At 52.2% G+C, this 13,445-nt stretch overlaps 1 protein-coding gene across 1 annotated transcript; it reads right to left on the reverse strand.

Annotated features, from left to right (window-relative positions):
• Positions 1–3,822: 3,822 nt before the first annotated feature.
• Positions 3,823–12,556, reverse strand: LOC142403928 (olfactory receptor 14I1-like). Its single transcript, XM_075490232.1, has 2 exons — positions 11,796–12,556; positions 3,823–4,030 (listed from the first exon to the last, which is right to left on the reverse strand). The coding sequence occupies exons 1-2, from the start codon at positions 12,554–12,556 to the stop codon at positions 3,823–3,825; spliced, it is 969 nt and encodes a 322-aa protein (XP_075346347.1).
• Between the last annotated feature and the right edge of the window lie 889 nt (positions 12,557–13,445).

Genomic DNA, 13,445 nt, shown 5'->3' on the forward strand with positions numbered 1-13,445 from the left:
CCTCTTTCTGGATGGACTAATTTGCACCAATCTCATCAAATCTGTGTTATCTGTCTTCGTATGTGAGTATATGGAAAAAACTGTATTTATGTATAGGTCAATGTATAGAAAAATGTGTAGGTGTGTCCAGTTACTCAGCAAAATACATTTCCTACCAGCACTCTCAAAGGAAGCATCTTTGTTCCCAGGCATTACTGTCTCTATACTGTCTTTGTCACTCCGTCCCCTGCCCCACGGGGCACTGGCACCAGGTTTCCCTCAGCTGCCTTCCTTGTGCTGACAACACATTCAGAGAAGCCCTTCTGGGGGCCCTCCCCATGCATGGCCACTTCCAGCCACCGCTGAGCTTTGGCTCTGCTGGCTCCATCCCTGCACCCCCAGGCCAGGTGTCTGTCTGCCTCCTGGGCAGCCTGGTCCCCTCCAGCCTCCCTGCTCTTCCTTCTGCAGTTTGACCTCCTAAGTCAGGGGGTCCCTCTTCATCCACGCTGACCTCTTGTGGGCCCTGCTCCACTCCCTGCACTTCAGACAGGCTTCTTCCTGGGCTTTGAGGATGTTGTCCCTGAAGATCCAGGGGGGACTCACAGCCCCTTTGTCCTCCAGGACACTCCAAGCAGATCCTCAGCTAACTGAAATCAGCTCTCCTGCAGTCCTGCACTCTCATTCTGCTAGGTGTCCTACTTCTCCACCAGCTCATGGTCATTGCAGCCATGGCTGCCCTCATCCTTCCCATCCCCAGCCAGAGCCACCTTGTCTGTCAGGAAGACACCAGCCCTCGTCAGCTCATCAAGTGTCTAATGTGTCAAGATGCGGTCTTCCACACCCTCCAGGTATCTCCTGGGTTACTTGTGCCCAGCCCTGGTGCCCTCCCAGCAGACTGGGGGGTGGCTCAACTTGCCACGTAACTGAGGACCTGTGACCATGAGGCTTCCTCCAAGGCAAGGCTCTGTGCACACCAGCCTCCCCCTTGCCCAGAGCTCAGCTCCACCTCCTCACACACCTGCCTGCCTTCCTGAGGAGCCCTTGCCGTCCATGGCTGCCCTCCCACCACTCGAGCTGTCCCACCAGGGCTCTGCAGTCCCCGTGGGGAGCACGTTGCTGCCTGCCCAGCAGAAACGACAGCGCTGTAGAGGGGAGAGGAGAGGCAGGCAAAGGGGAAGGGTTCTGGGAGGTTGGCTGGGAGGCTGCTCCTGTTGCTGGAAACGGATGATGCAAGGAGAGGCAGCGTAGCTGGGAGGTGGATTTTGAAGTCACTTCTTTGGAAAGAACCCAAGTGGCCAGGTGCTGAGGCAGGCGCAGTGATGTCGCCTGGAGTGTCGGAAACCCCACCCAGCAGTGCTGAGAGCTTGGGAGAGGGGGGTGCAGAGGACGGTGAAGGTGACATGGCTGGGAGGTGACTGAGACGCCATTTCTACTGCAGTAACCGGACTGACTTGCGGCAGGCAGGCCGATACTGTGACATCACCAAGTGCATCACAACCCCAAAGCCACACAGATGACAGCTCAGGCAGTGGAGAGGGGTAGAGGCAGGCAAAGCCAACGTGGTTGGGCTGTTGCTTGTGAGGTCACCTCATGACAGCAATGTGATTGGCCAGGAGCAGGCAGGCATCATGAGGTCATCAAGGACACGAGATGGGATGGCTGCAGACAGATGACTGGGCCCCTGGTGAGGCCCTGCCCTGGGGTGAAGCCACCTGTACATGCCATGGGAAGCTATGGGAGGTGGCATGAGAAACTGCAGGATGTGACAGAGAAGAGCGCGAGAAGGGACCAGAAGTATGGGCAGCACCGTGTGTCCCGGCTGGGTCTCGCAGGAGGCTGCAGACATGAGGAGTGGCCGAACAGCAGAGAGGATAGCATTGGGGACCTTCTGGGCAGTCAAGTCTTGCAAGGCCATCAGTGCCTGGGGAAGCCATCAGTGATGCCATTGAAGTCCCAGAGGACCTAGGCAATGGTATCCAAACTATCACAGTTGGGTACAAATGGAGAAAAGCTGAGACCATTGGGGAAAAATAATTGCTGAGGGTTCTGAATTGGGGAGGAGACTGGGGCAGAGAAAGGGAAGGAGCAAGATGGATCGTGGAAGCAGCAGCCTGTGGAAGAGGGGGCAGGAGGGGGCTGCAAGGGGCCAGCTGCCCATGGGGAGGGGCTGGTCAGTGCCGGTCTGGCCAAACCCTCTGCCTGGTGACCGTGGTGTCTCCTGCTTATGATACTGGTTTCAGTTGGGGTAGAGTTAATGATCTCCACAGTAAGTGGAATGGGGCTACGTTTTAGATTTGTGATGAAAACAGTGTTGATAACACACCAGTGTTTTAGTCATTGCTGAGCAGTGCTTGCACAGCACCAAGGCCTTTTCTGCTTCTCACGCTGCCCTGCCAGCGAGTAGGCTGGGGGTGCACAAGGAGTTGGGAGGGGACACAGCTGGGACAGCTGACCCCAACTGACCAAAGGGATATCCCATACCATAGGATGTCACGCTCAGGAATAAAAGCTGGGGGGGGGGGAAGAAGGTGGAAAGGGGGAACGTTCAGATTTATGGGATTTCTCTTCCCAAGTCACCGTTACGTGTCATGAAGCCCTGCTTGCCCAGAAATGGCTGAACACCTGCCTGCCGATGGGAAGCAGTGAATGAATTCCTTATTTTCCTTTGCTTGCACGCACAGCTTTTGCTGTCCCTGTTAAACTGTCTTTATCCCGACCCACGAGTTGTCTCACTTTTACCCTTCCGATCCTCTCCCCCACTGTGCTGTGGGGCAGCGAGTGAGCAGCTGTGTGGTGCTGAGCTGCCTACCAGGGTTAAACTACACCCTTTATGAAACTCTGCTCCTGGCTATTTGCTGTCTGAGCGGGCTCACTGTTGTGTGTGTGTTTGGGCATGAATGTATGTACGTGCTGTGCTGGTCAGTTCTAAGGGGGGCTGGCAAGGAGGACGAGGACACCAGGGTCTGGAGAGACCCAGGGCTGGAACTGCCAAGCGGGTAGTATCTCTGAGTGTGGGCAGACCCAAAGCCCAGGCCCACACTGGAGGGACCGCGGGGGGGTGTAAGCCTGCAGGTAAGTTCTGCCGGGAATGTAGGGAGCACTCGTGCAGCCTTCACACCAGATCAGGCTGAGAGGGGGAACGGGATGGGGCCAGCTGTGCTGCTCGTGGCTGTGCAGGTGCTGCTGGTGGTGTGGTGGCTGTAAAGGTGCTGTTGCCTGTTGGAGCTGGTCTGTGTAGGGTTGGCCATGTCCATCTTTGTTTCCTTGCAGACACCTGGATTTAGTGCTTTCCCTTGGGTTGACTCCACCTTGGGCAATCTCTCACTTTGTGGGGCTCCAGGCAGTGACCACCCCAGGCACCCGCGGTCCATGCGTATGTCGCGGGCTCTCCAGGCAGCTCCAGATTCCTCTCCTGGAGGATGTCAACAGAAAACTGTCAACAGAAAACAACACATGTCCTAAATCCAACCCTTGTTCTCTAACAGCTACCCACGTGAAAATGAGCTTTTTACTGAGGCCCTTTTGCAATGAAATTCCTGGGCCTGTTGTTGACATCAGCTGTGGAAGAACAGCCAAACCTTGAGGAACTGCATGGGGGAGGTGTCATTTTATTACAGAGATGCTATGAGAGAGTCAGCTCTGACACAGTGTTAGAAAAACATTTATCCATGTTTCAGGTGAGAAGGAGAGAGAGACGGGTTCATTTCTCAGGAGAGGGAGCTGAATACAAATGATTATGTAGAGACATAATAACCATAAATATCAATACAGGTACTGATAACAAAAAAAAGGAAGGATTAAACCATAAAGAAAGTAGAGGCTTGCACTGGGATACACTACATGTTATTTGTGGAGAGTGAGGGGAAGTTTATCAATATTGAAAAACATCGATGAAATCACTTTCCTAATGGACTCCTTGAGCTCCTGGTTCCTCATGCTGTAGATGAGGGGGTTCACTGCTGGAGGCACCACCGAGTACAGAACAGCCACCACCAGATCCAGGGATGGGGAGGAGATGGAGGGGGGCTTCAGGCAGGCAAACATGGCAGTGCTGATAAACAGGGAGACCACGGCCAGCTGAGGGAGGCACATGGAAAAGGCTTTGTGCCGTCCCTGCTCAGAGAGGATCCTCAGTACGGCCCTGAAGATCTGCACATAGGACAGCATGATGAAAATAAAACATCCCAACACTGAACAGGCACTAGCCACGAGAAGCCCAACTTCCCTGAGGTAGGAGCGTGAGCAGGAGAGCGTGAGGATCTGGGGTACTTCACAGAAGAACTGGTCCAGGGCATTGCCTTGGCAGAGGGGGATTGTCAGTGTATTGGCCGTGTGCAGCACAGCAGTGAGAAACCCACTGCCCCAGGCAGCTGCTGCCATGTGGACACAAGCTCTGCTGCCCAGCAGGGTCCCGTTCTGCAGGGGTTTACAGATGGCAACGTAGCGGTCATAGGCCATGATGGTGAGCAGATAAAACTCTGCTGACATCAAGAACGGAAAGAGAAAGACCTGGGCAGCACATCCTGCGTAGGAGATGGCCCTGGTGTCCCAGAGGGAATTGGCCATGGATTTGGGGACAGTGGTGGAGATGGAGCCCAGATCTAGAACAGAGAGGTTCAGGAGGAAGAAGTACATGGGGGTGTGGAGGCGGTGGTCGCAGGCTACGGCGGTGATGATGAGGCCGTTGCCCAGGAGGGCAGCCAGGTAGATGCCCAGGAAGAGCCAGAAGTGCAAGAGTTGCAGCTCCTGCGTTTCTGCAAAGACGAGGAGGAGGAACTCGGTGTTGGAACTGTTTTTGGACATCTGCTACCTCAGGGCATGGGGACCTGTCCAAGGAAGAGAGGTCATTGACAGCTTAGGACAAACATCTTGAAATAAAACTCAAATTTTCTCACAAAAATGCTCAAATTATCTTATTCTTTGGGAGCACATTCATTCAACTCATTTTGTAGAATTCCTTTGTTTGCTTGTTGAGTGTACAGTGAGGAGAAGGGTCTCTGCTGTGGGCTCCAGAGGAGACACTCCTGCCCTACGGTGGGGCGGGGTGAGGATTATGCATTCCTGCTCACAGCTTAGGTCAGACGTTACCCACTCATAATTGTAAGATTACCTGGGGATTGTTCTTTGGGAGCAAAAGGAGCATTTTTTCTGCACTGGGAGTGAACAGCTGTACCTGGGGAAAGGCAAAAGGACTGCCTACATCTTAGGGTCCAGTGAGGGGAGGTGGTCTGTGCATCAGCCTTTTCCCTGGCTTCTTTGTGCTTCCACCTCTTTGACCTCCAGCATGTTCACACTCACATATTATCCCCCAAAAGAAACAGGGCAGAGTGGAGAAAAGGGAATTCCGATATGCATGACAGGACCCACAGGGTCAGCATCTGAGCTGCAGCTGAAACCCCACTCCCCAGCAAGTTGAGGGGAAGAGCAAGGGAAGCATAGACAGGAGGGGAAGGAAACAAGCAGCATCAGCAGGATTCTCTGCAAAGGGATGCAAAGTCATGGGGAAATTGCACAGGTGATGCTGGAGCTCTCTGTGAGCTGAAGCAGAGGGAAGCTGGAGTTGATGATGCTTCTGTGAGACTTTTACATCTGTCAGCATAACAGCTGAAGAGTCTCAGATCCCCACCCAAACCTGAAAGATGAATTTGCATTTGTCATTCATCACCCAGCCAACCAGGAGTAGAAAACTCAAAGCTCAGGCTCTTTCCCTTTCAAGTAACCCTCACCTTGACCTTCCTCTTGAAAAATCCCCTTGGAAATGCTCTGGGGGTGATCTGGAGCTGTGAGCAGCCCTGACCCACGAAGCACACTCTTGATAGCAGAAGGACCTTGCCTTGCCCTTCTCTTCCCTTCCCTTCCCTGCCCTGCTTTGTCCTGCGTGGGGTCCCTCCTTCCACCCACAGCTTCTCCCCACAGCACCCTGGGGAGCTCCCCGGGCAGGCTGGGTGCTGACCCTGGCAGGCAGCAGAGTCCTTGCCCCATCACTCAGCCCCCTGCGGCACCAGGACCCTGCTCTGAAGGACAGCCCTGGGCACCCCTGCCTGCACACCCCTGCAGCCAGCCCCAGGAGAAGGCAGCCGCCATGTCCTGTCCTCTGACAGTGTGGCAGGGGAGCCCTGTTTTGGAGCCTGTCCCTCTCCACAGTGAAGAAACCCTGAGAGCCATCCCGCCAGTCCCTACCTGCATCATGATGTGCCATGGCTAGGAGAGCCCTCCAAGACACTCCTGTGCATTGCCCTGCTTACCACGTAGACGGCTGTGAAGATTTCTCCTCCAGCGAGCTCTCAGCACCGTCTCATCCTACACAGCCTGTAACATCTCTCTTATTTCTCTCACCTCCCCTCTGCACCTGCAGGCAGTGCCCTCAGCCCTGCTGCCCTTTGCAGAGGAGCTGCTCCTGGGCAGAGCTGTCTCTCTGCAGCGCTGCCCGCTTGCCAGGAGCTCCCTCCATGCCAGGAGCCCAGCCCAGCTCAGCAGCAGAGGACCAGCCCAAGGCAGCACTTTCTCTGCCCCCTCTGGGCTCCCTCCAGGTGTCCCTGGGGCTGCAGGGGAACCTGCTGGGAAACAGGCTGAAGGCAGCACTCATGTTCCCTCCCTCACCTGGGGAGAGACACTTCTTTCCAGCAGAGTCATTTCTCCTCTCAGAGACAAAGTTTCTTCAAAATATGACCTTTTTTGGTCTCATTGTTAGACAGCAATCTCAGACAGTGACTGGTAGGGATCTCCCTTACCCCTGCTGAGGGAAGGCATTCAGCTGAGTCCATGGAGCATCTCGTCCTGCATTTCTATTCCTCGTATTTGAAGGAGACTCAGCTCCCTCCCATGCCTGCCACAAACCCACAGGAGGTGGGATTCCTCTGGCCTCTGTCCAGGAGTGCACAACATAGGCACCTGCATGGGAGCTCCTTCTCTCAGCTCCCTTGCTAATTAATGCAGATGGAGGGCAGCAGTGAGGTGTTCAGATGCAAATACCTGGTGACAGGTGAGTTGCCAGTGGTGGTCCAAGATACATGCAGGCAACTGCAAGCTCTAATGCAGAAGTTCATAAAGCCAGGGCAACATCTCAGGGATCATACATGAGCCTGGTAGGAAATTCCTTTGGCCAAGTGAAGTGACAGCTGCTGCCCAAATAAAGGCCAAAAGAACCTTTTCCCACTCAGTATGTTCATGGCAGTTTATAGAAGTATTCATATGAACGACTGCAGTCATGTCCCATAGGGAGAGCAGGATACAGCACTGAGCCGTGTTGAACCTCATACAATTGACCTCAGCCCATCGACCCAGCCTGTCCAGATCCCTCTGCAGAGCCTTCCTGCCCTCAGGCAGATCAACGCTCCCGCACAACTTGGTGTTGTCTGCAAACTTACTGAGGGTGCACTCAATGCCCTCATGCAGATCGTTGATAAAGATATTAAAGAGAACTGGCCCCAGTACTGAGCCCTGGGAACACCACTTGTGACCGGCCGCCAACTGGATTTAACTCCAGTCACCACAACTCTTTGGGCCCGGCCATCCCGCCAGGTTGTTTTCCCACAGAAGCTCATGCTCCTCCAAGCCATGAGCAGCCAGTTCCTGCAGGAGAATGCTGTGGGAAACATGGTCAAAGGCAGACAACATGCACAGCCTTTCCCTCATCCACTAAGCGTGTCACCTTTTCGTAGAAGGAGATCAAGTTAATTGTGTACAAGTCTATTTGTACTTTACAATTAAAAATAAATTGTATCCCCTCCCAGGTAGAAGCAAGTTTTGTGTTCTCCTCCGCCTGCAGCGGCACCATAAAAAACATATCTTTGACATCTCCTACCACCATCTGGGGGTGAGTGGCAGCTTGGAAGGTGGCAGTTAATGTAGCCACGTGCAGGACGGCAGCTGTAGGAGGAGCAGTGTTTGCATTTGACTTTCTGTAGTCTGTACTTAGGCACCATCTCCCATCTGCTTTTTAACTGGTCACACTGGGGAATTATATGGGGAGTGCGTTTGGGAGATAAGGTGTCTTTTTTCTAGGTCAGCTGTGACCTCCACAATACCCATCCCAGCAGCGGCAGAGAGAGGAGAGTGAGGGACATGGGTTATTGTTGAGTCAGGCAGCGTGGGGGCAGCTCACAGCAGTGAACTCTGCCAGTTCACTGACACCCATGGGGAGCTGCTCATTTTCACTCCGCTAACCAAGGACACTCGCGGCAGCCACAAGACCAAACACCACTGTCCAGTCCTTTCCAAACTCGTCCTTGTCATACCTCAAAGCCCAAACCATTTTCCTTCCCTGAAACTACTGCTAACTGGTGCCTTGATATCCTTTTCTCCCCTGGCAATCACAAGTTTACTTTAGCTACAGGGAACGTTTCACTTTGGCCTGTAAATCCTGTTATTTAACCCTTTCTTGGGCATGCTTAACATTATTTCTTTGGGCATCCAAACTTGAAATTATTAACATTTTATTTCCCGTGGCAATTGAAAATGTTACTAGTAATCTTTGACAGCCCATTGGGACATAGATAAGAGAGCCATCTGTGTTATCCCATTGATGAGCTTCCATCAGGGGGTTCATGAGATCAGGGCAGGTGTCTGGGGTTCTGGGGAGCCTGTCTTACTTGCCGGAGTACGTAATTACGTACTCTGCTGTCTGCATCAGCTTGGGATTGTCCTGCTGGTGTCGGTTCATCCCTCCCCATTTCTCGACGATGATTTACAGTGCTGTGCACTAAGTCTGCCCAGGTCGGGATGGGTCAAAGCTGGGCTTGGCTGCCCTGACCCTCCTGAGCGTGATGTTGTATGTACCTCTTTGCAATGAGGTACGATTGTCAGGCAGCAGGGGCTCCCCTTAGCAGGGGTCTCATGGCTGGGGGGTCTACACGGGCAGAGAGAGGGTAATTACCATGTGCACCCCTGTCGTTCACAGCCTGCAGGCAGGCTGCTTTTGTAACGGCAGTAGAAAGCTCGCTTCATGATCGTATTGGCATAGCAGTGGCTCCCCTCTATCCCAAGGCTCTGTGCCCCTGCCCAATAAGCTACTCAGCGTGTAACAGAGTGTGGCTCAGCGTTAGGGGCTGCTCCCTCGTTCAAGAACACTCCTGGTCCCCCAAAGCCATCCGTTTTGCCTTGCTCTAACATCATATGCTCTCCTCCGGTTAAGGAGGCACACCACAGATATTCAGTCTCGCTCTTGCCAGGCTTCTGCCCATATTTTTCATGCAGATTGGCCAATTGAAGGGGGTCCCATGGAATGGTCCTTGTGCTATTTCTCTGGTTGCCCCCTTGAAGTCCAGCAGATACCTCAGTTTTAATAATAGGGGCTACCTTAAATTCTGATTCATCTCATTCACTCTCATCCCTAAGTTCTTGGTTGGGGTTCTCCCAAATATCTCCATCCTGTTCTTCTCGGGGGACACAATTAGCTTACGAATTTTTAGAGGATCTGGTGGGTTGGGGGGCCTGAATTATCATGAGTTCGAGTTTATCCCCTACCTTCCTGCGTTTTTCTTTCTCCTCCCCCAGTTGTTTCAGCAATTGACCTATTTGCAGAGATAACAGCATTTCTGGTCGCTTTCTTTGTTCACCCTCACCTTGTAACACTCTCATTTCCTGATCTTTACGTTCCTTACACTGATACGCAGCTCCCAAACATGTTCCCAACATTTGGCATATTATTCCCTTCTCTTTACCATCTTTCCTTTTCCCTGCTGCAAGGTTTAATTGTTTCTCCATCCTATTCCAGTTATCTCACTTTTCATGCACCCAATCATCCACAAATTTCGGTGAAGGTTTAAATTTGTGCCTCTATAATTATTCAAGGACTGAGTCCGCCACCCTGCAGACTACACCAATTTTTGTCACAGGTGAATTATTAAGAGGAGTCATTGCTGTGGGGTTTACTAAAAGGTTTTATTAATTACTAAAAGATGATCAAATGCCAATGAATTCATGATTGAATGAAAATTAAATGATAATCAAATGGTGATTAAGCAATAATTGAATAGTAATTGAACAGTAATTAAACAGTGATTTGACAATGATTTGACAATGATTGACATGATAATTTAGATGATAATTTAGATGGTTATTAGACAATGATTTAGACAATTATTTAGACAATTATTTAGACAGTAGTCAAACACTCTGCTACTGACTACAATTCTAATATTTAAAGCTATAGCTGGATATATAAATAAATGTTGCTAGCATACAATATACGTTCAGGCCTAATGTAAAATGTCACCTGCCTCGTTATAGATATCAGGTACCAGGTAAGGGGTCTCTCAGCCTTGAGGAGTACCCTTGAGAAGTGTCCCTGCTCAAAGGGCAGATCATCGCCATGCAACCTGTTGCCGTACAGGAGACCTCAATGGCCTCGGGGAGGCTACAAATATTTATAGCACACAGGGATGGACTCGTAGTCAAACCCTCCTTTGGTGTCTGTGCAGGAGGGCAGCTGTAGCAGTTTTAGTTCTGTCTGCTCCCAGCTCGGGCTGGTACTCTTCTCTCCTGATAAGACGTGGCCGAGACTCCTTAGTGGCTGAGAAGATATGGCCTAGCACAGCTCTCACAGTTTGCACAGCAGGACTGATTTCAGTCAGGGCCACTTGTCGGTGATGCTTGAAGCAAAGTACTGTTCACTAATTCAGAGTGGGTGCATCCGTCACGGTGTCCTGAACCACTCTCCACTCTCATGTCCCTTTGCCTGCTGGCTCCTCACAGCCTCTCCTGGCATTGCAGAGTCCTCAGTAGCCCATGGGCTCCTCAGGTTCACCTTCTCCTCTGGAAGAACCTACCTTATGACATTACACATTTTATGAGGAGCCACTCACTGCCCACCCAGACTCATACGCTGTCCCTGGGGTTTCCCTGACGCCTCCTGGCAGTTCCTGATTTCTCTCCAGGCCAGCATCTGCCATCATCCCCACCAGAGGTGTGACAGTGCCAGGCAGATAAGTCAAAGACCAGTTGCTGTCTTCTCGGCCATGTGCAACCAAGAAGGGAGCTCTCCATCCAACCCTCAGTCCCCAACATATCATTCTGTGACTCTTAGCTTGTCCCCCTGAATCTGTCGGAAACCCCAGAAGAGCAAGAGGCCTTTTTTTGGGAGCAGCTCCTTGGGTGTATTCCTGACACCAGCTTTGGAAGAGGCACCCGGTCGTCTGGCCCTGTCCTGAGGAGCCCCTTTGGTGACGGTGGTGCTGGCAGGGAAGCCAGCTCTGACACAGTGGCTCACATGGCCTGCTCCTCCTGCAGCCACAGGCATGCCACTGTGGAGGCAACAGGACTGTCACAAGTTACATGAGACCTTAGGGCTTACACAAATGCAAGGGCACAGCAGGACAGGGGGGAAGGGAGGAGACACCAGCACGGAAAAGACCCTGTCCTGCTGTTGTCCATGTCCACACAAGATACAAGTGATGGGAACGGGGGCAAAAAAATTTCTACTGGTTTCTTTATTGTGTTTATCACAGGGAGCCTGCCTCCATATATATAAGAGGTCCTTGAGTAAAAAAACAAAACAAAAGCAGGAGGGCAAATATAGTCTTACTTAAAGAGGAATTGTATCATCAACGAACGAGCAAAAGAAAAAACAAACCAAACCACAAAGTTTTCACATTTCCTGAGAAACCCTGGGGCTGCTATGAAGATAATGGGCATCTTATTGATGCTGAAATTGAAGTAGGATGTATTGAAATAGTTTCCACAGAGCATCCTTGAGGTCCTGGTTCCTCATGCTGTAGATGAGGGGGTTCACTGCTGAAGGAACCAACGAGTACAGAACAGCCACCACCAGATCCAGGGATGGAGAGGATATGGAGCGGGGCCTCAGATAGGCAAACACGCCAGTGCTCAGAAACAAGGAGACCACGGCCAGGTGAGGGAGGCACGTGGAAAAGGCTTTGTGCCGTCCCTGCTCAGAGGGGATCCTCAGCACGGCCCTGAAGATCTGCACATAGGACAGCACGATGAAAACAAAACACCCCAATGCTAAACAGGCACTAACCACAAGAAGCCCAACTTCCCTGAGGTACGCGTGTGAGCAGGAGAGCTTGAGGATCTGGGGGATTTCACAGAAGAACTGGACCAGCCCATTGCCATGGCAGAGGGGCAGTGCAAATGTATTGGCCGTGTGCAACACAGCATTGAGAAACCCACTGCCCCAGGCAGCTGCTGCCATTTTCAGACAAGCTCTGCTGCCCAGGAGGGTCCCGTAGAGCAGGGGGTTGCAGATGGCAACGTGGCGGTCATAGGCCATGATGGTGAGAAGACAATACTCTGCTGACAAGAAAAGGAGAAAGAAAAAAACCTGAGTAGCACACCCCAAGTAGGAGATGGCCCTGGTGTCCCACAGGGAATTGGCCATGTATTTGGGCACCGTGGTGGAGATGGAGCCCAGGTCAAGGAGGGAGAGGTTGAGGAGGAAGAAGTACATAGGGGTGTGGAGGCGGTGGTCGCAGGCTACGGCGGTGATGATGAGGCCATTGCCCAGGAGAGCAGCCAGGTAGATGCCCAGGAAGAGCCAGAAGTGCAAGAGCTGCAGCTCCTGCGTGTCTGCAAATGCCAGGAGGAGGAACTGGGTGATGGAGCTGCTGTTGGACATCTGCTCAGTTTGTGCAAAGGGCCTGGTCAAGGAGGAAAAGGCAGTGACAAGTGAGGAGAGACTTCTCTGAGTAAACCTACTCCATGTCTCAGACAAACAGCCCTCGTGGCCTCTCTCTTTCCAGGAAGGCCTTCGTGCAGCTCCCTGGCTTGAGCTCTGGTCTGTGCTGGGTTGGGGTGTAGTGGGGAGCAGGGGACTCTTCTGTGGAGGAATCAGTCCTGCTGTGCAGCCACAGCTAAACAGGAACCAGGAGTGATCTCAGGGTCAATTTACTCATGGTTTCAAAGAGCTTTTCAGCATTGTCCTTCCCAATTCACCCAACTGCAGAAGCAAGGTGCAGGGCTTTTGTTTTGTTTATTTTGCTCCTGTTGCCCCTCTCACATCTGGGGAGTGTTTTCTGAAGGCAGAAATCCTTGGCATTTCTGCTACACCAAAAGTGCTATACTGAGAGTCCTGAGAGGCAGAAGGACAGACCCTTAGTGCAGATGGAGGAGAGCTGGTCTGTCCATCAGTCTTGCTCCCAGCTGTCCTTGGCTCACACCTCTTTGGTCTGGATGGTGATCACACTCAGATGTTCCCCTGAAAGGAAATTGGATTCTGCTGGGAACAGCTGAATCCAGCCTGAAAGGGCAGATGATGTCCACCCTCCCCTCCCCAGGGAAGAGCTCTGCTCTTCTGGATGCCCTAAAAATGGGGTGTCCTTAACGGGCAGTCAGCCTTATCCCCATGCCATGGACTGCTTTGCCCAGTGCCCCACAGAGCCGCCTTGCACCAAAGGAAACATGAGCATGGCAGGACCTGCAGGATCAGCTGCTGAGCTGCAGCTGAAACCCCCTTTCCCAGAGAGCCTGAAAACAAGAGCAGCAGCACCAGGGAGGGGTGGGGAAAC

The sequence above is a fragment of the Mycteria americana genome, unplaced genomic scaffold (genome assembly GCF_035582795.1).
Source record: "Mycteria americana isolate JAX WOST 10 ecotype Jacksonville Zoo and Gardens unplaced genomic scaffold, USCA_MyAme_1.0 Scaffold_46, whole genome shotgun sequence".
NCBI classification, from domain to species: Eukaryota; Metazoa; Chordata; class Aves; order Ciconiiformes; family Ciconiidae; genus Mycteria; species Mycteria americana.

What these genes read in the sequence shown, in the direction of transcription:
- LOC142403928 (XM_075490232.1), bottom strand. Translation starts at nt 12,556, where the DNA reads ATGTCCAACAGCAGCTCCATCACCCAGTTCCTCCTCCTGGCATTTGCA. An exon ending in TTGTTTCTGAGCACTGGCGT is followed by an intron (nt 4,031 to 11,795) that starts GTTTGCCTATCT and finishes CCTGTTTATCAG; the next exon opens with CACTGCCATGTTTGCCTGCC.